This window comes from Sarcophilus harrisii, chromosome 1 (assembly GCF_902635505.1).
Source record: "Sarcophilus harrisii chromosome 1, mSarHar1.11, whole genome shotgun sequence".
Taxonomy (NCBI): domain Eukaryota; kingdom Metazoa; phylum Chordata; class Mammalia; order Dasyuromorphia; family Dasyuridae; genus Sarcophilus; species Sarcophilus harrisii.
Genome location: NC_045426.1, coordinates 525,514,868 through 525,537,947, shown reverse-complemented (window position 1 = coordinate 525,537,947; position 23,080 = coordinate 525,514,868). Strand labels below are relative to the sequence as shown.

Sequence of the window (23,080 nt, the reverse complement as noted above, 5' to 3'; positions counted from 1 at the left end):
TCCTCTAGTTGTATTCCTGAAAGTCATGAATGTCAGTTTCTGGAATATGAAAACTGAAGGAAATAAGAGAAATGCATGATGGATATGAATAACCTCCAAAACATTAAGTAATGAGAAAGTGTTATGAAAAATGTTATGTCAGAGTTGTAATAGCAGAAAAGATGTAATATGATGAGAGCAAATCAAATCAATCAAATAGACAGTTTAAATGGTCCATTGCTACATGTACAACATTAAGAGATATAGAAAAAGACATCTATCATCTTTGATGAATTATCCTAATGAATATTTTTGGTAGGGAATCTACAGAAATAGCAGAAGATAATGGAGGAATTACATTCTTTCTTACTGGAGGAAGTGACTGGATAAGTTAATAATAAGTTAAATTGAAGATGTACCAAAATACTGAAAATTTATTAGGTCATAGACTTAATAGCTTTTAAAGCTAAAAAGGACCACAGAAATCATCTAATTCAGCTTCCACGTTTACATGACTTAGACCAAGGTCATAGTACCAAAAAAGTAGGGGGTTAATTGGGTACTATGGGCTTCTTGAGTCTAAGCCTGCTGCTCTTGTCTCTACATCCTCTTTGTTGAATGGAAATAAATCTCCAGAATCATAAAGTCATGTATGTGAAAATAGGAAAAAATATACATTTGTTGTACACGTACTTTATAATATTGTCAAACACCTATCAATCAGTATATAAATGGACATTTATCGATGAGCCTATTATCTGCTAGTGCTAGCCCATTATATGGGGATAAAAAGATTAATGAAAGATTTTGCATTCTGGAAATTTTTACTGTATTGGGAAAGACAGCAGTATATGCATATATAAGCATATAGAGACTATACAAAATAAATATGTGTCAGATAGGTGGAGAGGACAGGCATCAGAAAAGACTGTGGAGAATGTTTTACTTGAACTGAATCTTGAAGGAAGGAAGGAATTCTATGAGATGGAGGAGAGCCACTATAAAGTCGATAGATTGGAAATGGAGTGAAATGTATATGAGTGAAGAAAGAGAAGGCTATATAGATTATGGGAAGGAGAATAATGTCTAAAAAAAAGTGGCATAGAAGATTGGGGTCAAGCTGTGAAGAACTTTAAAAAATAAATAGAAGTTTAGATTTTTTTTCCTCAAGGCAAATTGGAAACCATTGTAGGTTTATTGAGGAGAGAAGTGACATGGTTAGACATACGTATAAAGAAAATCACTTTGGCAGCTGTAGGGAGCATGGGATAAGGCAGGAAAAAAAACCAAATTGGAACCCAATGAATTAATCGGGACTTCTTAAATTTTATCCACTCCTGATTCCTTTTCACCCAAGAAATTTTTCATACAAATTAAACATTTACTGATAATTTGAGACCCCCACATTGTTATACAACCCATAGCTTAAGAAGCCTTGTTCTGTCTTCATGACTTTTATCTCAAAATGACTACTTTACTTTCTGGTCATCACCATGCCATGCAGTAAAGCTCTATACTCTTTCTTCTTCTCCTTCCCCACTTCCAAATCTTACTTTAAGAACAGTAATCATTGTCGATCATTTGCTGTGTTTCCAGTCACCATTTCTTCTGATTTTCTTGTCCAAAACATGCCCACTTCTTCCACATATTAGAGAGAAAGCTTCTTGAAGGCGAGGACTATTTTACTTGTCTTTGAGCCTTAGAACTTAGTGCAGTGCCTGGAAGCAGTAAGTGCTAATAAATAGTTTATCATTTATTCATTCATAACACTGCTGTGATGAACCTAGGAGACAGGAAGGATTGTGGTGATCTTCATTGAAGGGAGGTTTTGTTGAGCACAGATTTTGAATTCAGTAGATGTTTGAGATGTTTATAGGACATCTAGTTTCCAATAACCATAGATAGCAATCTAAGACAGAATCTCAGGAAAGAACCTGGATCTTGATATTTAGCTTTTGAAATCATCTGCCTAGATGATAGTTAAAACTATGAGGGTTGATGAGGTCACCAGCTGAGTGAACCTGATTGAAAAAGAAGAGGACCTAATGAAGATTCTTGGAGCATACCCCCATTTAGGAAATGTGATTTGACTGATGATCCAGCAAAGCAGACTAACTACAAGTGGTCAGACATAAAGGTGAGAACCAAGAAAGAATGGTGTCTTCCTGCCCTTAAGGAATTTGCATTTTCTAATAGGGAATATGCCATTTTAAAGGAAGCTGGAGAAGTACATGAGAGTGAGAGTGAGGGTGAGGTCACAGGTATTGCCTGGTCAGGGTGGGAGGGAATTGAGTGGGGTGGGCTTTATCTTCTGGCTCATCATCCTGCATGCTGCTATCCTTTCTAGTTCCTTTCTTTCCTCCTCTCCTGGCCCCCTTCCCCTCTCAGGCTCTCCACACCTGATCCCCTCCCTTCTGCTCCTTCCTCCTCTTGGCCTCCACTCCTGATCTCTTTTCCCTCTTCCACTTGCTCCCTCTTTCCCCTCCTAATCTACCCCTGGTGATCTTCATCCCCTCCTGTTACTTCTTCTGGTTCTTTTCTTTTTGTCTTTCCTTATTTCCCTCCTTCATATTTCTCATCTCTCCTTGCTTTCTCTCCCCCATTCTTTTCATCTCCATTTCTTTTCTCCAGTGTTGCTCATTTAACTCTGCCTTCCCTTCATCACAGAGGCCCTCCTTTGTTCCTGGAAGCACCTCTTTTCACCTTCACATTTGATGCTCTATTTTGGAGATTGGAAAAGCATCTTTCCCCCTCCCTTCCCCCCCTTTTCCACATTGGTAGGTGGGTGGGAAAGGAGTTGGGAAATATAGTCCAAGTGAAAACTTCAGGTTTTCCAAAGTAGATGATTTTGAGCATTGCATTAAGAAAGCTAGAATTAAGGGCTCCTTTTTCCCACTCAGTGATAGTGAAGAGAAGAAGTGAAGGGGAGCTCAGCAGCACCCAGAAGAAGTAGAAGCAAAGAGATGCAGTTCCACATCTGATGAGGAACCCTTTGCTTTTTGGCAATCATGGCCCACACGTAGGCCCTATACCTTCAGCAATGACTTCAAAACTGTTATTCCATGTGTTAGTTTATCCCAAAAGATGATGGCAAAAATGGGCTTTTGGGAAGGTGAAAGTATGGGCAAACATAGCCAGCATCAGAAAGTCATTGTTGAAGCTTTTGATCAGAAAGACTGAAGCAGTTTAGGGCTCATATTAAAGGATTTTGACTAGGAACTCAGTGTGGACTAGTAAGATGAGTCAGAGCCAGGTGTCTTTGAACAGGTGTCATGGTTCCCAGAGTACACAGTGAAATTCTTGATGTTGAGGAGATAAGTGATGAGTATGGGAAAAAGGAAGATGATAATTTAAGATGAAACTGAGTTTTGTAGAGAAGAGTTTCCACACAGTATTTTGAAATGCAAGAATGTGTTTGATGTTTTGGGTGGATGGAGAGGAGATGTGTTGAGCTCGAACCAGCTTCTTTCCCTATGAAATCATTCAGGGAATATTCTTCCTAAATAGAGCAGCAATGAACATGGCCAGAATTGACTTTGTATTTTGTTATGTGTTTATGAAGGACTCGGGGAATCCCTTGTTGAAGGGCTGGGGTCCAAAGCTCCTGTACTTTGCTGATCTATAAATAGGTCCTGGCTGTGCTTTGGAGGAAGAAGTAGCAGGCAAAGAACTTTGGAAAGGGGTCCAATGATTTCAAGCTGGAGGATATCTATGGAGTTCTTTGAACTCTGTTATGGTGAGTGTGGGGAAGAGGATGGAGATATCCTCTGACCAAAGAACATCGCAGCTTTTTGCAATTTTGTTCTGGATAATGCCAATTACAAGGGTGGACACTTTGTGATGGTTGATGATGGCTTTTTTATGGGAAAGCAAGAAAACCTGTAGGAAATTCTTAATAAGCAACTATTGTTATTTCTCACAGGGCTGTGTGTTACCTATAGAGATGGCCACTTTATTTGTAAAACTTTTGATTTGTTCATACTGTTCAGTGTGGGACTCTTCTATCGTCTGTACATCTGCTTTGAACATGTGCCTTTTTGAATCTGTCACTAACCTGCCTGCCAAATCAGGGAGGCAGGTGATTTGGAAGAGCTTGAAGTCTGGGATTGATGATGTGTGGGAATACCTTTTCAAGTAAATAGCAGACTTCATCAGCTTCAGAAGACTGACCTGAATGTCAACTTTGTGGAACCCTTAGACATGATCAAGGAAGACCCTGAATTTACTGACTACATGATCCAGTCAATGCGAGCCACTGAAGCCTGCAGATCAAACCCCTGGCCAAAACGTATACCTTTGTCTAGGATTCCAGATCAACTCAAAGTTGTCCTTTCTTCTTCAGATCCAGTCTAAGTTCTTTAATTTGAAAAAGGCACTGCTATTAATATTTTCAGCTGTAAACCTGCTCCACTCAACTCCCAAACCCTGGATAAAATGTGCTGTGTTCTGGACTATGACTACATGGTATTGAGGAGTGAACGAGAGTTTCATTGGCTTAGGAAAATCCCAGATCTGTGCATGTCAGACCACTGGAGAAAACTGTACCTCAAGACCAAGCTGTCCTGGGACATTCTGTTCTCAGTGGATATTGTTCATGAGCTGAAAGGCAAGAAGGAGGCTCAGCGTAAGATAAAGCACAATTCACATCCTTGATACACTGGTGTTGAATGGCCATGATACCCAGAAGTAGCACTTAAGATTCAGCTCATTGAGAAGTTTGTGAAAGCTCTTTCCAACTCCAACATGAACCCCATCAGAGTAAAAGAAGTTGTATAAACTGGAGAAATTTTTTTGTCAGGTTAGAAATGGAGGGTATCAGGAAAAGAAAATGATAAATGTTACTGGGGATGTGGAAAAACTGGGACACCCATACATTGTTGGTAGAGTTGTGAACTGATCCAGCAACTGACCCAACTACTGGGTCTGTAAGAAATCGAAAAGAGGGAAAAGGACCAACGTAAGAAAAAATATTTGTAGCACCTCTTTTTGTGGTGTCAAAGAATTGGTTATTGAGTGGATGCCCATCAATTGGGGAATGGCTGAACAAGTGATGGCATATGAAAATAATGGAATATTATTGTTCTAAAAGAAACGAAGAGCAGGATGATTTCTCAAAAGCCTTGAAAGACTTATATGAACTGATTCTGAGTGAAGTGAGCAGAACCAGGAGAAAATTTTACACAGCAACAAAAAGATTACATGATAATCAACTGTGATAGGCTTAGCCCTTCTGAGTAATGCTGTGGTCCAACATAGTTCCCGATGGACTTGAGATGGAAAATGTCATTTGCATCCAGGGAGAGAACTGTGGAGATTTAATGTGGATCACACCTTTTATTATTATTATTTTTTTTGCTTGCTTTTTCTTTCTTGTGATTTTTCTCCCCTTTTCTTCTGATATTTCTTGCATAACATGACAAATATGGAAATCTTGTTTAGAAGGATTGTACATATTTAACCTATATCAGATTGATGTTGTCTTGAGGCAGGACAGTGGGGCAGGGAAGGAGAAAAAAATTGGAACACAAAATCTTACAGAAATGAATGTTGGAAACTATTTTTACATGTATTTGAAAAAATAAAATTCTATTGAGGAAAAAATAAAAAAATGAAAATCAACAAGGGCTCATATAATATGCTGTGACTCAGCTACACCTCAAAATTGTCCAGTCTCTGAATATTCCTTGGCATTCAGCTGTAGTGTTCTGATTGGTTTTCTGGAGGTCTCTGGACTAGCCTTCATCTCAGCTGAGTAATCACCATGAGAATAGCCAGGTGTTTAAGAACAAATTCTTTATTATCTACTTCAAGGTCTTGTCTCCTTCACAGTGTAGTTTCCTTGCCTGGGGCCCCAACTAACTTTATTGAAGTCCTCCAGAATATGTCTTGGTTTCTGTGGGGGAAATAGGCAGACCACCACAACGGTCTCAGTCTGAAAGCTTGAACTCCAGCCTCCACCCCTCTGTCTTTCCCCAGAATGTTCCAGTCCCCTTTTGAGTTTGTCTCCAGACCCTTCTGAGTCTTGTCTCTGGCTCAGATGGGCCTTGGTCTCAGTGGAGAAATGGAGACAGGCCTGCCACCACGGTGGTGTGAGATGGAATGAATTTATCTGCCTGAGTTTGTCCCAGCTTATATGCTGTATTCTAATTACATTATCATAGGTATGAATCTTGTAGAATAGGTATCAATCTTGTAGAACCATATTAAGTACTAAGTATATGTACTGAACTAGAGAACTATTAATCACCATGCTAAACTAGATAGATAACCATTGTCTGATCAATTCCACTGAGTTAGCACCTTGTAAGAATCCTTGTTTCAAGTGCAGAGTTCTGGCCCATAACAGTCAGCAAAACATGAAAGGAAAATTTTTATTCGGCAAGACAATAGGGTTTTCTCCGTATGAAATGCCTTTGCTTGCTAAGGCTCCATTTCACATTTGCTACTATGGGCCGCTCTTTTGAGAGTGGGACAATGGTGCCTGAGTTCACAGCTCTCAGAAGTGTCAGGATCCTGAGAAATTGTCTGAGGATGACATCCTCTCCTTCATTTGGGAACACAGTGTCTGAGGATCTAGCTCAGGCGATCATGGCTTCTACTGAGGACCTTTGGCTACCCTCTGAGGAAGGAGGGAGGGGGGCTGGTTGCCTTATTTGGAAGAAGATAGCAGGCAGCAGGTAAGACAAGTCACTTTCTCCTTACAGGAGAAAAATGGCATTCAGTGTACATGAAAAACAGGGCATATGACTCTCAGCCCTTCTTATTCTGAATTATATCCTTCCTTTCCCCCTAGAACACTTAGTGAGTATTGGGGAGAAGCTAAGTTGATACTGCTTTTGCTACTACTGCTGTAGTCCTTTTACTTCCCATCCCCAGGACAGGACAGAAACTTTCCTTCAAGGGTGTCCCCTAGAATGAAGCTGTTCTCCTTGTCATTAGACAAACAGTTCCTGGGTATGTTGGCTGGCTTGTGGGCAGAAGCAGAAGTTTTAGTTGATCATTGATGAAGCATCAGAGCTCCTAGAGTTTCTTGCATTTTTCCTGCTCAGATACTACTGGCCTCTTGTTTGAACTTTCCTGGGATTCCCCACCTTTCAGCCAAGGAGCTAAGCTACTCGTGCAGGCTGATGGGCAGAGGAAGAAAGACTTCTAACTATTGGACATTTTGGTTCTTGTATCTATCCCTTGCCCTTGACAGCCCCCCAGAACTTGACTTCTGATATATATTTTTTCTTTTCCTTTCTTTGCTTTTTTTTTTTTTTTCCCTACCTTAATATGAATGTCCATTGGAGAATCCAGAATTGGAGAATCTTTCTGGAATTGGCTCCTACCCCATCTTTACTTCTGGTCTAAGCCTGAGTAGGACAAACAATTCTAAAATGGAGGAAGCAGGTGCCAAATGTTGCCCAGACAGCTTGTCCAGAAAACAGTGGTCCTGCCTGTGTCCTGGAGGAGTTCTTTTATTGCAGGTGAAGGAATTAGTGGCCATGAGATTCCCTGTGGGATCCTCTCCTGTCACAACATAAAACCCAGCATGGGGCTTGACTCAGATTTCTCTGTGTTGCCAAAGACCAGAGGGTTTAAGTGGAGTTTCTCAGCCTTGACATCATTCCCTTTCCCTTTTTTTCCCCAGCAAAAGGCATCACTGGATTCTGTGTTTTCTCTTATCTTATCTCTCTCATGTACATAGAGGGAGGGATCCTAGGTCCACTATGAGGGAAGGAAACATACCTACGAACCATTTGATGAGAAGCACTTCTTGCCCAGAACTTGCCCAGAAAAGGCAGTTTTCTCTGCCTTTCCACTACCAAATTAGAGACCTGTGTATGTTTCATGGTGCCTTAAATCATTAAAGGAAAATATGTAAGGGGAAAGAAGAGTTCAGTCTAGTGGGAAATGCAGACGTGGCTATCCTGGGCACCCTCCTTAAATCAGGGTTGTCAGAGGAGCCCTTTAGTCAGAGAGAGGGTTTCCAGGGGCAGAGAGGACTACTGAGGTTAAAAAAAAAAAAAGGGTTTCTAAGTCTGTACTGTATTACCAAGAGTATTCTAATGAAAGATTACTCTTCCACATATTAATTGATGGGTGCCGGGACAGGGGTAAGAACTGCTCTTGTGATTGGTGTAGGAATCTCTGGAAGGAAATTGCTTTTAACAGGAGGTCTTTAACTTCTCGGCAGCATATTAAATGTCTTGTCCAGGCTCGCACAAGCCAGTATGTATCAAAGTGGGGAACTTCAGCCTTAAACTCTTGTGTTTATGAGGCAGTCTATTCTGTATGCTGCCTCTTATTAATTAGTGGCTTGAATATGATATTGGGATTAAGTGAATCTTTGATACCCTTCTGTAATACAAGACTAGACCAAGGGATAGAAGTAGAAAGTTTGGACTGTAACATTTTTCAATACAATTTAAAAAAACTTTTAACCTAAAATAGATAGTAGTTGCTTGTAAATGCTAACTATGATAGTTAAATTAATATAAGCTGGGAATTTGACGTTAGATAAGTGCTAAAACTTTTTAAATTCCCAGAAACAGATAAATGAATGAAAGAACTTATTATATTACAAACACTGAGAATAGTAGTAGAAGAATCAAGGTTTTCATCTTTCAGGAAACTTACTTTTTAATTGGAGTAGATACATATAAAATACAATTTAGCTTCAAGATAAATGAAAAATATCTAAAGATTCTAAGGATGTCGTATCTATGGTGTGGGATTGGATGATAAAGTGGTCTAGGCAGGATATCAAGGCTCCTTCTCAGAAAGGCAGATGACAGTGCCTGAGGTCTAGACATAGAGATAGGACTGATTAATGGAGAAATGGCTGGGCTGATGGAAAGGCCCACTTATTTTTTATTTCACCTGAAGGTTTAGAGTTAATGATTCTTATCTCATTTAACCTGTATAAACGGGTTCTGGGCAGCTTGGAGCCTCGAAAGGGATGGGATGGGATGGGATTAGGGTAAAGGAGTAAAGTAGAAAAATGAAGATATTGTGGATTCTGGTTTTTGTATTAAGTGGAATTAGGCATATGATTTGAATTGGATCATGTAGGTGCAGAAAAGTGCAACTCAAATATTTGACTCTTACTAGAGCTTACACGGTTGTGGTATTCATGTGGTATCCCCTATCTATAGGTGTATGGGTTACACCCCAAAGTTCAATGTTAAGCCCTTTTTCCTTCCTTTATATTCTCATTTGATCACCTCATTAGCTCTCCATGTATTTAATTCTCATTTTATGGTGCTGATTTATGGATCTGTATACTCTTAGTCTGTATCCTGAGCTTCAGAAGTCTGCATCTCCTGATGCAGAATTATCTGCATCAGATAATTATCTGATTATAATTATCTATTGGACATTTCACATTGGATGTGCTAGAGGTTTCTCAAATTCAAACGGTTCTAAATTGAAATCGTTATCTATCCTACTCCCTCCAACTTTTCATCTTCCAATCTCTGCTATTTCTAAGACACCACTATTCTTCTAATGTCAGGTTTGTAATTTCAACATTATCTTCAATTCTTCACTCCATCTCTCATATCCAAATAGTTATCAAATCTTAAAGTAGAGACAGCATGTCTCTACATCCCTTGCATCCAGCCCATTTCCTCTACTTACACAGTAGCCTCATATTTTCATCACCTTTTTCCAAAATCAGTGGAATAGCCTCCTGATTGGTGTTTCTTCATTAAATCTCACTACTGCCTTTTAGCCTAAACTATTGCCTAAGTGTTTTTCCTTTAAATGCAGATCTGTTCCATGGCACTCTTATGCATTCAGTTCTTTTATATATCCCCCATTGCCTCTAGGATAAGATATAAACTTTGCTATTTTAAAGTGCTTCACAGCCTGGCCCCAATCTATCCATTCAGCCTCATTGGGCATTTCTCTTGCTTCCGTGCTCTGTGAAAATGGGCTTTTTTTTGTGTGTTCCTCAGAAATGATAATCTGTTTTCTATTTCTTTGCTTCTGGAATGCCCTCCTTTTTTGCCCCAAAGAATCCATTCTCTTTTTTTCAAGAAGCAGCTCAAGTATCATTTTCCACATGAATTTTTCCCCTGATTTCCTCAACTGTTAGTGCTGGTGCCCTCAAACAACTTTGTGAAAAATTACTTTGTATTTATTCTTTTTTATTTAATATATTTGTTGTTTCTCCATTAAAATGGAAGTTGCTTCTGAATAATTATTTCATTCATTATATTTAGTTCTACAGTGCTTGGCATATAGTATGAGCTTATAAGTGCTTTTTGATTGATTTGGATTCCAAATTGATTTTTACCTGGAGGTAAAGGACACCCAGTCCTTTTCCTTCATCCTCTTCAAGCTAATTATTCCTCTTTTTCCATAACTTCTATATGGATTGTTTCTTTTACTCTTCCTTTTCCTACTTCCTTTAAACTTCCTTATCAACCAAAACCTTTGACCTTTAGGGATAATTATGTCATTTGTAGAAGTCGATTGGTTTTTTCAAAAAGAACATTTCCAACCCACAAATGAGATGCTCCATCTCTTCAAATGAGAAAGAAAACAAAATGCAAGCAAACAACAACAAAAAGAGTGAAAATGCTGTGGTGTGAATCACACTCAGTTCCCACAGTCTTTTCTTTGGGTGTAGATGGCTCTCTTCATCACTGAACTGGAACTGGCTTGAATCATCCATCTGTCTTAATTTGCATTTCTCTGATCAATAGTGATTTGGAACACCTTGAAAATGCACTTCTAAGAGGCATCTAGATGACACAGTGGGTAGAGCATCAGCCTTGAAATAATGAGGATCTGAATTCAAATACAGCCTTAGGTACTGGGCAAATCATTTAACCCCAATTGCTGACTCACCACACACACACACAAAATTATTTCTGTGATTCTATTAAGAAAAGCTTTTTATACTTTTCTGTTGAAAGTAATGCTTTACATGGTATTTTCACCTTTTATTGTTATTGTTTATTTATTTTTTTTTCTTTCTCATGTTTTTTTTCTTTTGACCTGATTTTTCCTGTGTAGCATGACAAATATGGAAATGACTTTGGAAGAATTGAACATAGTTAACAAAAAAATTGTACATATTTATAATTTATATTGGATTGCTTGCTGTCTTGGGGAGAGGCTGAAGGAGAACAAAGAAAAATTTGGAATGTAAGGTTTTGCAAAGATGAATGTTGAAAAAACTGTTTGCATGTATTTGGAGAAATAAAATAAATACTATTAAAAAGATTTATGGAAAAAATGCTCTTATAACAAAACAAAATGAAATTAGGTTAGGTTAAAAAAAAGTAATATACTAGTTCTTGGCAATATAGATAACTTTTATTCCACTATAGAAATGTTCATTTATTTGAGCATTTTTAACATAAATAATTGCTTAATTTTGTCAAAAGCTTTTTGTGCATCTATTGACATAATCATATAAATCTTTTATTTGTTTTCAGTATTAACATACTTTATTATGAGTGTAATTTTCCTAATATGAATCTTTGTTAAGTACTACAACTTACCCTAGATAATTCCTTTAAGTTACTTTTAGAAAGAATTATTTCTTCCATTGAAACTGTCATTGCCAAAATGTATCTTTGCTACAACAGCATATTTACACTTCCTGTAACAACTTTTTTTTTTTTGAGGCAGTTGGGGTTAAGTGACTTGTTTTTTTTAAGTGACAGGGTCACACAGCTAGGAAATGTTAAGTGTCTGAAACCAGATTTGAACTCCAGTCCTTCTGACTTCAGGTCTGGTGCTTTACCCACTGTACCACCTAGCTGCCCCTCCTGTAACAATTTTTAATTTCTGTTAACTATTATTTCCAAATATATTCCTCTCTTCCAACCATTGAGCCATTCTGGAACAGAAGGAAAATAAAAGAGAAAAAAGCATTTCAGAAAAAAAAAAAAAAGCAGTTCAGAAAAGCTTAGTAATTTCTTGCATAATCAGGGAGCAGAAATAGACACCTATACAAACAAGTGTCAGCTACTCCCCTTCTCTTCTTTGTTTCTACAGATGTCTACTTATATATTCTCTGATTGTGTGAGACAATTTTTCCCAACCTTTTTCTCTTCCTTCACATCCCCCCCAGTGAATTCCTTTTCTCTTTTTTCTGTCCAACTGAACTATTCCCAAGCATTGTCTAATTATAGACTCCTTCTGTGGACCCTGGTAGAGTTCAGAGAGAATATATATGTCATCTCTCCTTGTTAGAATGGAAGTAGTTTATTCATATTTAATCCTTTATATTTTTCGTTCATCTTACCTTATCATGTTTATCTTAACATTGCAATGTTAAGATTATATCCCATCGTTAGGATGAATATACTGTAGGCTATTTCAAGCTTTCTCCTCCTTTATGGCTGTAGTTGCTAAATTGTTTTAATCCTGACTGTGCGTCCTTAGTATATGAATTCTTGCTTTCTGGTTGCTTGGAATATTTTTGATTTGATCTAGATGCTCTGGATTTTTTTGCTTATATTGTTTATTTGCTTATAATGTTTGCATTTGGAGATCGCTTTAGGAGCTAACTGCGTATTTCTGTTTTTTTCTTTGCCTTCTGATTCTAACAGGTCTAAGCAGTTTCTTTTAAGATTCTTGGTAAGACTCGGAAGGTCTTGTTTTGGTTGGGTATTCAGGAAGTCTTATAAGTCTTGAATTTTTAAAAGAGTTTTTCTTGCTTTTTTCTTCCAGAATTTCTAGTTAAATATGTACTCGTGATGTGTTTGCCTTTGAAGCTTTGCTTGAAGATGCTTGGAATCATTCTCTTCTTTTGGGTTTGTGTCTTGAACATCACAGTCACCATAATAGCTCTTTATAGTGAGATTCTTTTTTCCTTTATTTATTCTTCTAGACTACTTTCTGGCTTCAGATGTGGTTAGAATTGAGTTCTGCAACACTTCTGGAGGAAAGGTCTGGTGGGATGGTTTTGTTGCAGCTTTCTTGGGATATCAAGTATTGAGTTATTTAGTGCTCTTAGAGTGAGCAGAACCAAATTAAAGACTGATGGTTTTTCTGGTCCGAACTCTGCAAATTCCTATCCTTAGTTGGGTCTGAGCAATACTAGACTTCTGTCAACTTCAGTCTCATTCAGCCAATTGAGAAACTTGAATGGTTCAGAGTTAACAGAACTTACAGGTTCCTCTTTGGTCTAGGATTCCTGCCCTGGTTCTTTGTCACGTTGGGTTTGGGATAGAAGTTGGAACTACTGTGCTCCTGGGATCTGAATTACGTACCTATTGCAGCTTCAGAACTCACTCTTATCTTGGTGTAGCTCAGGGCCTGCTCTTGGGGAGCTCAGCTCATCCTGGATGTGTAACCATGAGACTGAGTAATGGATGTCAAAGTTAGTCTCTAGGTCCTTCTTCTTGCCCCAGTACACAGTCTCTTCCTGTGCTGGGATGCTCACTTTACAATTCTCCTCACCAGATCTTGCCCTGAGTGTCTAGACTTCTTTGTCTTATACCTACTGGATATACTGGAATGATACTGGAAGCATCATTCACTGGGACTTTTTCTTGTATTTTCCCACCAGGATAACTCTGATACATTTTCCAGACCCATTTGGAGAACTTGGGGGAAGGGAGAGCTGTCTGTACTGCTTTTAATACTCCCCCTCTTAGCTCCAACTTCTCAACATAGGTTTGATGTAAAGGAAAATTTCCTATGATTAGAGCTCAACAAAAACCAGATAGTCTTTCTAGATTGGAAATAGTCAATCAATATTCATAAAGGGTGTATAACTTTCTTGTCAGAGAGTCAACAAACATTTATTAAATTCTAGGCACTTCCAGACTCTGATTTTATTAAGAAAGACAAAGGACAGTTTCTGTTCTCAGAGAGCTCACAGTCTAATAGGGGAGAGACATCATGCCAAGTACAAGCTGCAGACAACTGCAGACAAGACACATACAGGATAAATTGGTGGCAGCCAACCAAAGGGTAAGGCACTAACAGCAGTAAAAGGGAGCGGGAAAGGGTTTCAGAGAAGGTAGCACTTTCACTGATACTTGGAAGAGAAGGATCTGAGAGAGGGAGAGTACTCCAGGTGTAGAGGCAGCAAAGAACATTTCTTGTATGAGGGACTGCAAAAAGGCTCATGTCCCCTGAAGGGGGAAGGAGAAGGAAGGGCTTTGAATACCAAAGAGGATTTCCTGTTAGATGGTGATTAGCCACAAGTTTGATGGTGGGGGGGAAAGAAGTGAAGGGCATGTGATTATAGTCAGACCTGTAACTTTGGAAGCCATGGCAATATTGTAGTAATGAGATCATGAGGATTTGCCCCAGAATGTTGCCTTTACATCAAGTGTCTAAGGAGAAAAAAGGGCACCATAATAGAATATAAGTTTCTGGAGGGCAAGAAGAATTTTGTTTTTTCTTTGTTTCACTTACCATTTAGCACCTTGCTTGGCACATAGTAGATATTTAATAGGTATTTGTTGTTTGGATGAGTCATTCAGCCAGCCTTTGTTTGAATTCCTCCAATGAAATGGAATTCACTACCCATAGGCAACCACTTTCACTTTTGGGTATCTCTGATTAGTAGAAATTTTTTCTTTGACATTAATCTAGATTTGTATCTTTGTATCTTCTGCCCATTGTTCTTAGGGGGCTCCACAGAAGTCACTCATTGGAGAAAGCTTCCTCTTTGGCTTACCTTAAATATAAAAGCCCATGACAGAATGTTTTGTGAAGTACATAGTAAAATTTCCACCTTTATTGGATAATGTAGAAATTACAAACTGTAGAGTTGGAAACATTGGAACTATAGAGTTTATGGGGATGGACTTGGAGGAATCTTATACAGATCAGACAAATGTAAAATGAAGAGAAAGAATGTAAATTATGATTTTAAGATAATGGTGTCTGAACTAAGAAGGGGATATGCTCTGATTCACTGTCAACGAATTGTTCCCTTAAGATAACAATTCAGCACACAAATCAAAAAATTTTGAAAATAATCTCTTAGTGTCATCAGAATGGGCACTTGCAACAATACCAAAAAAGTTAAAAAAAACAACAACAAATAACTATGTTTTAAAAGTACTAAACTATGTTTTGTCTGGTATCACTCAAACTGCAAGCATTTAAGTACCATGAGTGAGTACTGTGGTGGGTGCTAGTCTATGGCATGTACTTGTTAATGGGTTTGGATTCATACTCTTATCTCTACAGTACATTCCATTCCCCTCTTGTACCTTCCCTCCTCCCATTGGATTTCAGTAGGAGGCAGAATTGAAAGAATTGGATAATATTGTCATCCAGTGATCAGACCATATCTGGCATGTTTATGTTTGGCCTCATATTTTTTAAGAGACATTTTTAATTGAAATCAGAGGAGGGTAACCGGGGGTGATGCTGAGATCTCAAAATCATGATATTTGAATGATAGTTCAAGGAACTATGGTTGAGATTTCATGTTTAGATGGAGAAAACTAATAATGGTATCTATCTTTATATATTTTAAGTATGGTAACGTAGAAGAAGTCGTGACTTACTGTTAAAACCAGGATTGATGTGTGGAAGTTACAAGGAGATAATTTGGCGGACACACACACACACACACACACACACGCAATAAAATGGGTTGCCTTGGACAAGAATTCAAACTGAGGGCTTACTAAGATAGGAACTATTTTAAAATGACTAATAACTAGAAGTAAGTATCAAATGTAAAGAGTCAGGAAACTACCTCTGAAATGGTGAAGGAAAGGTGATAAGGAAGACCTTCATTGATTTATGACCTAGACATTGTTTCAAAGATTTACAGGTGCCACATCACCCTTTAACATGGTGAGTTTATTCTAAAGAAGAGCGGACAATATATTGTTTTCTAGTAACCTCTATGTATTTGTAGTTTTTCCTCTAATAAACATTTATCGGAACTTACTGACATAAAAAGAACAATTGATTTAACAGTCTTTTTTTCAATGTTTTTGTAATATGACTTGGATATCTTTGCCCTTTATAAATTCCTTTACTTCATTTTTGGCTTAACTTCCAAGGGGATTGATAAACTATTCTTAAAGAGTTGTTATTGTTATTGTTGATGTTTTTTGCTTAGTCATTGTGCATGTGCCTGTAATTCTTTTCCACTTATAAAAATGGTTGTTTTTTGTTTTATTTGTTTTCTTTAGATGCTTTATTGAGACTGGAACTTTGAACTAATTTAGAACACTATGATATTATTCCAGGTGACTTTGTCTTTCCAAGGACCTGAAAACACAGGCATGGAGGCTACTTCAAGTCAAGTAGTTAATGAGCTCCTGGAGGGCACGGAGAGAAATCTAAAATTTCTGGAAAATATGAAGATTGTGGAGGGGGAGAATGCTGGGTAGTTGGTGAAAAATGAAAGTCAATTTTTAATATGTTTTTCAGATGAAAAGTCCCTTCCTGCATATAAAAATATGTTCTTCATACTTTCACTTGCTCATATAATAAAATCCCTGGACTTAAGTGTCAGGAAACTTGGATTGTGTAATCAGCCCACTGGATAAATTACTTAATCTCCCTGGATCTTTAGTTTCAAAGTCTGTAAAATTAGGTAGGTAGACTCTGATCCTTAAAGTTCATTTCCATTTTTTTTAAAATTCTGTTTGATGTTCTAGGAAATATTTTCCTTTTTTATTCTTTCTTACTCCCAGATTTCTTAAGAGAGAGAAGAAATTCTTTCAAAATTTAGTTTTCTTCCTCCAAACAGTCTCTTCTGTAGTAGGGACCAAGTTTTCCATTTGTTTTGTTAGTTCCTGAAATGCCCATTTATATGGTATTCTTGGGATCCCTTCGAATATATCCACCATATCTATTCTCTGTCCTCATGTATTCATTTATTTGTGTCATCTAGTCACCTTAGACTAACTTTATATTTCCCTTCTCATCTAAGACTTTATAATAAGCTTTTTAGTCATTTCCTCTCCTGCATCCTTTAGCCTTCTTAGCCTCCAATCAAGCAAGGGTCCAGTTTTATTCTTTCCACCCTTTTGAGGCTGACTCAGGACTTCTTTCTCCACCATATTTCTCCTTTGGGATATAAACTCCTAGAGGGAAGAGACACTTATTTTGTTTCCCAGTGCTTAGCCCTGTGCCTGTAAAACAGTATACTATTTTAATACTGTAATGCTGAAGAAACTGAGCAAGACAGATTAGAGACCAATTCAATAATTTATTAAATGGAGAGAAATACAGGGACCAATGGATCCATGTTGATCCCAGGGCTAGACAAGACTATCATCTCAAAGAGTCTAGCCCTGAGGATCGGGGCAGCAAGCTTTTTATGGAATAACAAGAACAATGACATTACTGATATTCTAATGACATCTGAAATGGATAAACCTTTATCCTGTCAAACATTAAGGAATGTCTATAAAACCTTTATCTCAAACATTAAGAGGGGACTATAACCTAAGGCAGAGTAAAGAACTAGGACAATTTTTAGGAACTGGGTCACCCCATTAAAAGGGGACTTTGGCATAACAATACCTCCTAGTTCAAAGTTCTAGCCTCAGTGGAACAGCTAAAGGAAGCAAATATTATCTACCATTTCTAACTAAATTCAACTTAACATAATTAGAACTCTATTGAGTGAGTTTTTATTCTTAAAGGTGCCATTTCACCATGTAGCTTGAATATCTAGCTGAAATATCTATCTGAAAATAGACAACCCAACTATTTTTTAAGTGAAAATTCAAAAAATTCATTCCATGGTAAAACGTTTGTTGACTTATTACTTGATGTAACCCTGAATCCATTCCTACTTTATATTTTTGTTTTCTGTTGGTAGGTGCTGTTGGACCAGGGTACAAATGAACTGACTTGACACAATTGCAGCTTTTTTGTAACTAAAGTCAAACTAACTTTGACTTCTCAGCAACCCTTTTGACCCTTATCTCGTAACATCCAGACTACCTCTACCAAGGGCTTTGACCTTTAACTCCTTAATGCAATTATTTGTTACCTTTTCTTCTTTCCTTAAATTAATTCTCTCCCACTGAGCAAATGAACTTAGCTTCTACTTTATGGAGCAAATTGAGACATTTGACCATCTAACAGAAATATTTAGCAGCAGGCAGATGATTAGATGGTTTATCACATGTAAATGTGAAACTAAATCAAGGTCTGGTGTCTAGGAGCAGTCAGGTAGAGAGAATGAACTAAATGGGTGATTGTTGTGCACAGGCAGGTACTAATCAATTAGATTGGACAATTGGCTGAGAGTTGCAAAAAAAGAATGGAGAATTAATTTCCATAGGGATAGAAGGCATGTATGTTAGAAGGGCCTAGTTGAGGAGTTCCCAGTATAATAGCTGTTAATACTTATTTGACAGAGTTAATATAAGGTACAAATGAATGATATTCTTTTGCCGATTTTAAGCATTCTATATATGTCAATTATTATTAATAGAAACTGTAGAGTATTTCTCTTTTTGAGTGAATAATGGAGGGAAATTGCCTGCATTATTGGACCAGGTATACACAGACAAGATTCCCATTAGAGGTGATATAATTATGAAGGCATTGAGCTACCCAGAATAAAAGGTATCTGGAGGGGAAGATCCTAGTGACATGGAAAAAACTTAAGCTCTTAATATGAAAAAAAAGAAGTTGAGAAAACATCAGAAGCTGGAGTAGTAAAGTATTAGGGGAAGGGTATTGAGAAAAAAATAGATTTACGTGATAACTTTTATGTATTTCAAAGGAATAGTAAGATGTACATAATAGATTTTGTACATAAAAGACTTTGCTGGTCTTTGAATACAATAGCAGCAGTATAAGATTATGCATATTGCCAATATTTATTGTAGTATTTATGCATTTCTTAAACATTTAACATATGTGGGCTCAGCTACTTTTTATCAAGTTTCTGTCTTTTTGTGTCACTTAAGAAGTTTTTGAAGTTTTTCCCACTACCTTATCATCATTTATTAAGCAACAGATATTAAAGTTTTATGTTTCCTAGGTACTGATGACTTTTTTTAAAAAAGGAAATAGTCATTTATTTGGTATTCATTAAGTTCAGAATAAAATATATACATGATACTCATATACATACAGAAACTATATATATTCAATTGAATACTGATGACTTAAAAAAAAATCCTACCAACTTAATCAGCAATCTTATTTTGAATTGTTCATCCTTAAATTGAAAAACGTGTACTACTGCAGAACTAATTAAACTTTTTCCACTTGCGATTCCTTTGTGTCAAGAAATTTTTACATGACCCTAGGTTATATAAGTATATAAAACATTTATAAAAATCAAGCATTAGCTAATAACAGGTTATAATTTTGCAGTCCATACTTCAGTTATGAGAACTTATATATGGTCATAAACTACAGTTTTAAGAAGCAGAGTTACTACTGGAGTTATGACTGTCCTTTTCTTAATAGTATTTGCAAGATGTCAGTATATTGAAAACATTGGCAAGAGAATGAGTTAGAAATATTAATTGTTCTTTAATTTGGGGTTTTTTTTTTTTTGGCTCTAAATTAGCTTAATATAATTATTTCCTAAGTTTACTCTGTCACTACTGACAAATTATTGCTGATATGGTGATACAGATATTATGTAATTAACATTGATAAGCCCTGTTCCATGAATATATTTTTGAGTTTAATATATATGAAATTAATAATCTTAGTTTTTTTCAATTAAGTATAATATCTGTAGAGAGTGTTCATAGGGGGAAGTGGTTCATTTTAGTACTGGAAGTCTTCTACTCCCAGTCAAATGTTTTAAACATATGATTTTATGCTTGGAGTGAATCTTAGGGTTAAAGTTTATGAATGAATGAATGAAAACATTTATTAAACTCTTATTATTTACCAAGCACTGTACAAAGCTGGGACTACAAACATAAAAGCAAAGATCCTCTCTTCTATCAGAGTTCATATTCCAGTGGGGTGGTGTCCAGGGGAAGACACTTTGATTGGCTAGTTATAAGGATGGTACATTGGACAATGTTATTAGTTGATTGTTAATTTGATCACAGTTCATGATTAATCATTTTGTAGATGAAAATACTTAAGTCCTATAGAAGGACTAGTTAGTAAAGAGCTAGGCCTAGAGGCCAGGTTTCCTTACTTTTCAACCCTGTACTCTTTCTATTCTTTCCACAATTGTATGGTGTCTTATAGATGTACTAACCCTAGTAATTTTTTCCCCCTGAATATATATGAAATGACAAGGTTTTGTTTTTATTTATTTCTTGTCTTTTAACCTGATAGCTTATTTTGTTAAAAATAGTAGTACATGTGTAGGTATTTGGTTGCTAAACAGTCCTCAAAAAAAACATACCTTTTTCCTCCTGAAAGAAAATCTTTCATGTATGAAGAAATGCATTATTTATTATTAGGCAATACTAGCCACAGTTTACTCAACAATAAGTACAGAGTAATCACAAATTATTTTAAAATCCATCTATGTACTTGAGAGTTACTGGATTGATAGTTTTTTGTTTTTTAATTTGGGCATATCACTCTTTACCTCAAAGTTCTCCCATTGTAACATGGGTCAAGTCAAGGCCAAAACACTTGGCAATACCTTTCTCTCTCATTCCCAAAGCTTCAGCAAATTGTTTCTTTTTAATTTAAAAAATGTCCTCCTTTTCAAGAAACCCTCTTGGATTGATCAGAGAAGCCTGCCACAGAGTTTCTAATTCCCACTATTCATTTTGCCTACCATTTCTTCCTTCCCTTAAAATATTTTTATTTAGTTTGCTTATTGGGATGTCAATATTTTGTTCATACTTCTCTCAGTCTTTGACTGAAATTTATTCATTGTCTTTTTACTCCACCTTGTTCCTTCTTGTCCCAAGGTGATAGTGGGAGGAGGAACTCATTCAGTATGAAGAGTCAGGATAATCCTTGTCATAAAGCAGGTTTGTTAGAACCTAAAATTAGACCATGGAATCTCTATTCTCAAACTGTTGCTTTTCAAACATTTTTTATTTTTTATTTTTCATTATTCTCCTGTCAGATTTTTTTCTAAGTGCAAAAAAAAAAAAAAAAAAACAACCCTATAAAAATTTGATGAAGTATAGGTTCAAAAGAAGGAAAAAGTACTTTTTTAAAATAATAATTTTATATGTTGTCTTATGTAATGAGTAATATAATAGTGACAAAGAATCACACAGCAGCTAGTGACAGAGTTGAGTGTTTTCACCAAATTTTACATGTTTTCTTTTACTATAGACTAAATTCCTTTAGAGTAGGGGCTGATTGATATTTGACTTTATGTTTCTAGTACCTGGAACATAGGACAACACTTCATAAATGTTAATTTTTTGATTTATAAAGGGAAGTGAGAATCTCAAAGATTGAGTTTGGCAAAGATGGCAGTTGACCAAGCCATCAGTTTGTTTGGTTTTGTACTATCATTTCAGAATGAAATGTTTTGGGAAGGGATTTGGCAGTCCTAAAAGAACATGGAAATATGAGTGCTTGGTGGCATTTTTCTGGAATGTGTGAGCTCCTAGCCACCAAAAGGAAATGTCTAAATAAGGCTTGATTGGATGACCACAAAGTCATGCATATTATAGAAGAGAACCCTTTTGCCACTGGCAAGGTGTTTGACAAGTGATGCCTTGAGTAATAGAAGTAGGGCTCAGATTTCAGTAGGCTGGAAATGTTCTGACTTTATGGATAGGCACAAAATGATGTATGTGTATATGTGATGCTTTGAATAACTTTTTTTCCTCTCTCTTTGAAAATCCCTCTCTCTTAAAATTACCTAGTATTAATTTTTCATATACTTACATATATGTGGCATTAATATAACTTACTAATGTAAATTAATGTAGTTTGCTAAGGTAAACTCCTTGAGGGGAAAAACTTTGATTTCTCTGTCATATCCCCCACTAGCCCATTGTCTAGCACATAGTAGGTGCATAATAAATGCTGATTGATTCATTGCTCCACTCCAGTCCTCTGTATTCCCCATAAAGATTTAATAGGTATTTAATAAATGTTTCTTGATAAAGATACTTGAAAATAAAGATGATAGTTCCTGAGGGAAATCAGTGTCTTTTAATTAGAGAAAAAAGCACAAATATATAGTCCCCAAGAAGAGAATTGACCTCACAACTTTTAAAAGATTGATTTTAATATGAGTTACTAATTTTCATCTCTTGATTCTGTTACTAAGTGAATAATAGCCTCTGGAATATTCTGTATTACAAATCTTAATTAATGTTGATACTTCCCAATTATAATGTCTTTTTTTTTTCTCTCTTTAAATAAATAGCATCCTGGTGGTGAAGAAGTTCTAAGGGAGCAAGCTGGAGGTGATGCAACTGAAAACTTTGAGGATGTTGGGCATTCCACAGATGCTCGAGAATTATCCAAGACATATATCATTGGGGAACTTCATCCAGTGAGTATATTCTCAAAAGCCTTCTGTCCCAGTTCTTCTCAAGCTACCATTTCATCTTAGATCTTATTTTCTGTCCCATGGATTAAATATGTAAAACAAAAGTAAGTGTTTTCCCCCCAAAAGATAAGACAAAATAATTGACTTTATAAGACATTGTTTCCCTGTATTACTCCCCCCACTTTCATCTCCCTCAGGAAATAATGTCCTATTTTGTTTTTGTATTTTACTGGTCCTTGTTTGAAAGATTTAAAGCTAGCATTTTCTTTTCTTCAGGTACTTGCTGAAGTCTGGCAAGACCATATATTCACTAAGAAAATTAGTGTTACAGAAGTCATATATTAATTACCACTTACCCAGATTGGAGTTTGGAGAGCTTATAGATCACTGCTCTATATCTATAGATTCATCCTAACTTAGGAAATGGCTTTACCCAAAAATCATATAATTTAATTGTTTGAAATTTATCGTGCATTTTCTTAAAGGAATAATAATTTACATAATAACTAGTTTTCAGAGATATCCTAAAATACATAAAACCCATCTAACTCATAACATTTCTGTGTCATTACCACATTCGAATCTACTTAATATGTACAATGCTTTTTTGGGGAAAATGTTGAGATTTTCAAATTACTATCACAAAAATTCCTTTCCCCATCTTTGCAATAGAATCAGGGATTTCTTGCTTCATCACCTTCTAGGCAGCAATAATGAGAATTTCTTCAGCTTTGGGCCAATCTAGTA

General features: G+C 36.5%; 1 protein-coding gene across 2 annotated transcripts in view; it reads left to right on the top strand.

Annotated features, from left to right (window-relative positions):
- The window catches only part of LOC100920614 (cytochrome b5), a 48,465-nt gene that overhangs the window by 10,967 nt on the left and 14,418 nt on the right, over positions 1-23,080 (top strand). For both annotated transcript variants that reach the window (XR_004230994.1, XM_012541582.3), the window contains exon 2: positions 22,208-22,336. Coding sequence is in view for 1 of the 2 variants with exons in the window: in XM_012541582.3 (XP_012397036.1) it covers positions 22,208-22,336 (129 nt within the window). In the remaining variant the exon portion in view is untranslated. The remainder of the gene's footprint in view (positions 1-22,207; positions 22,337-23,080) is intronic.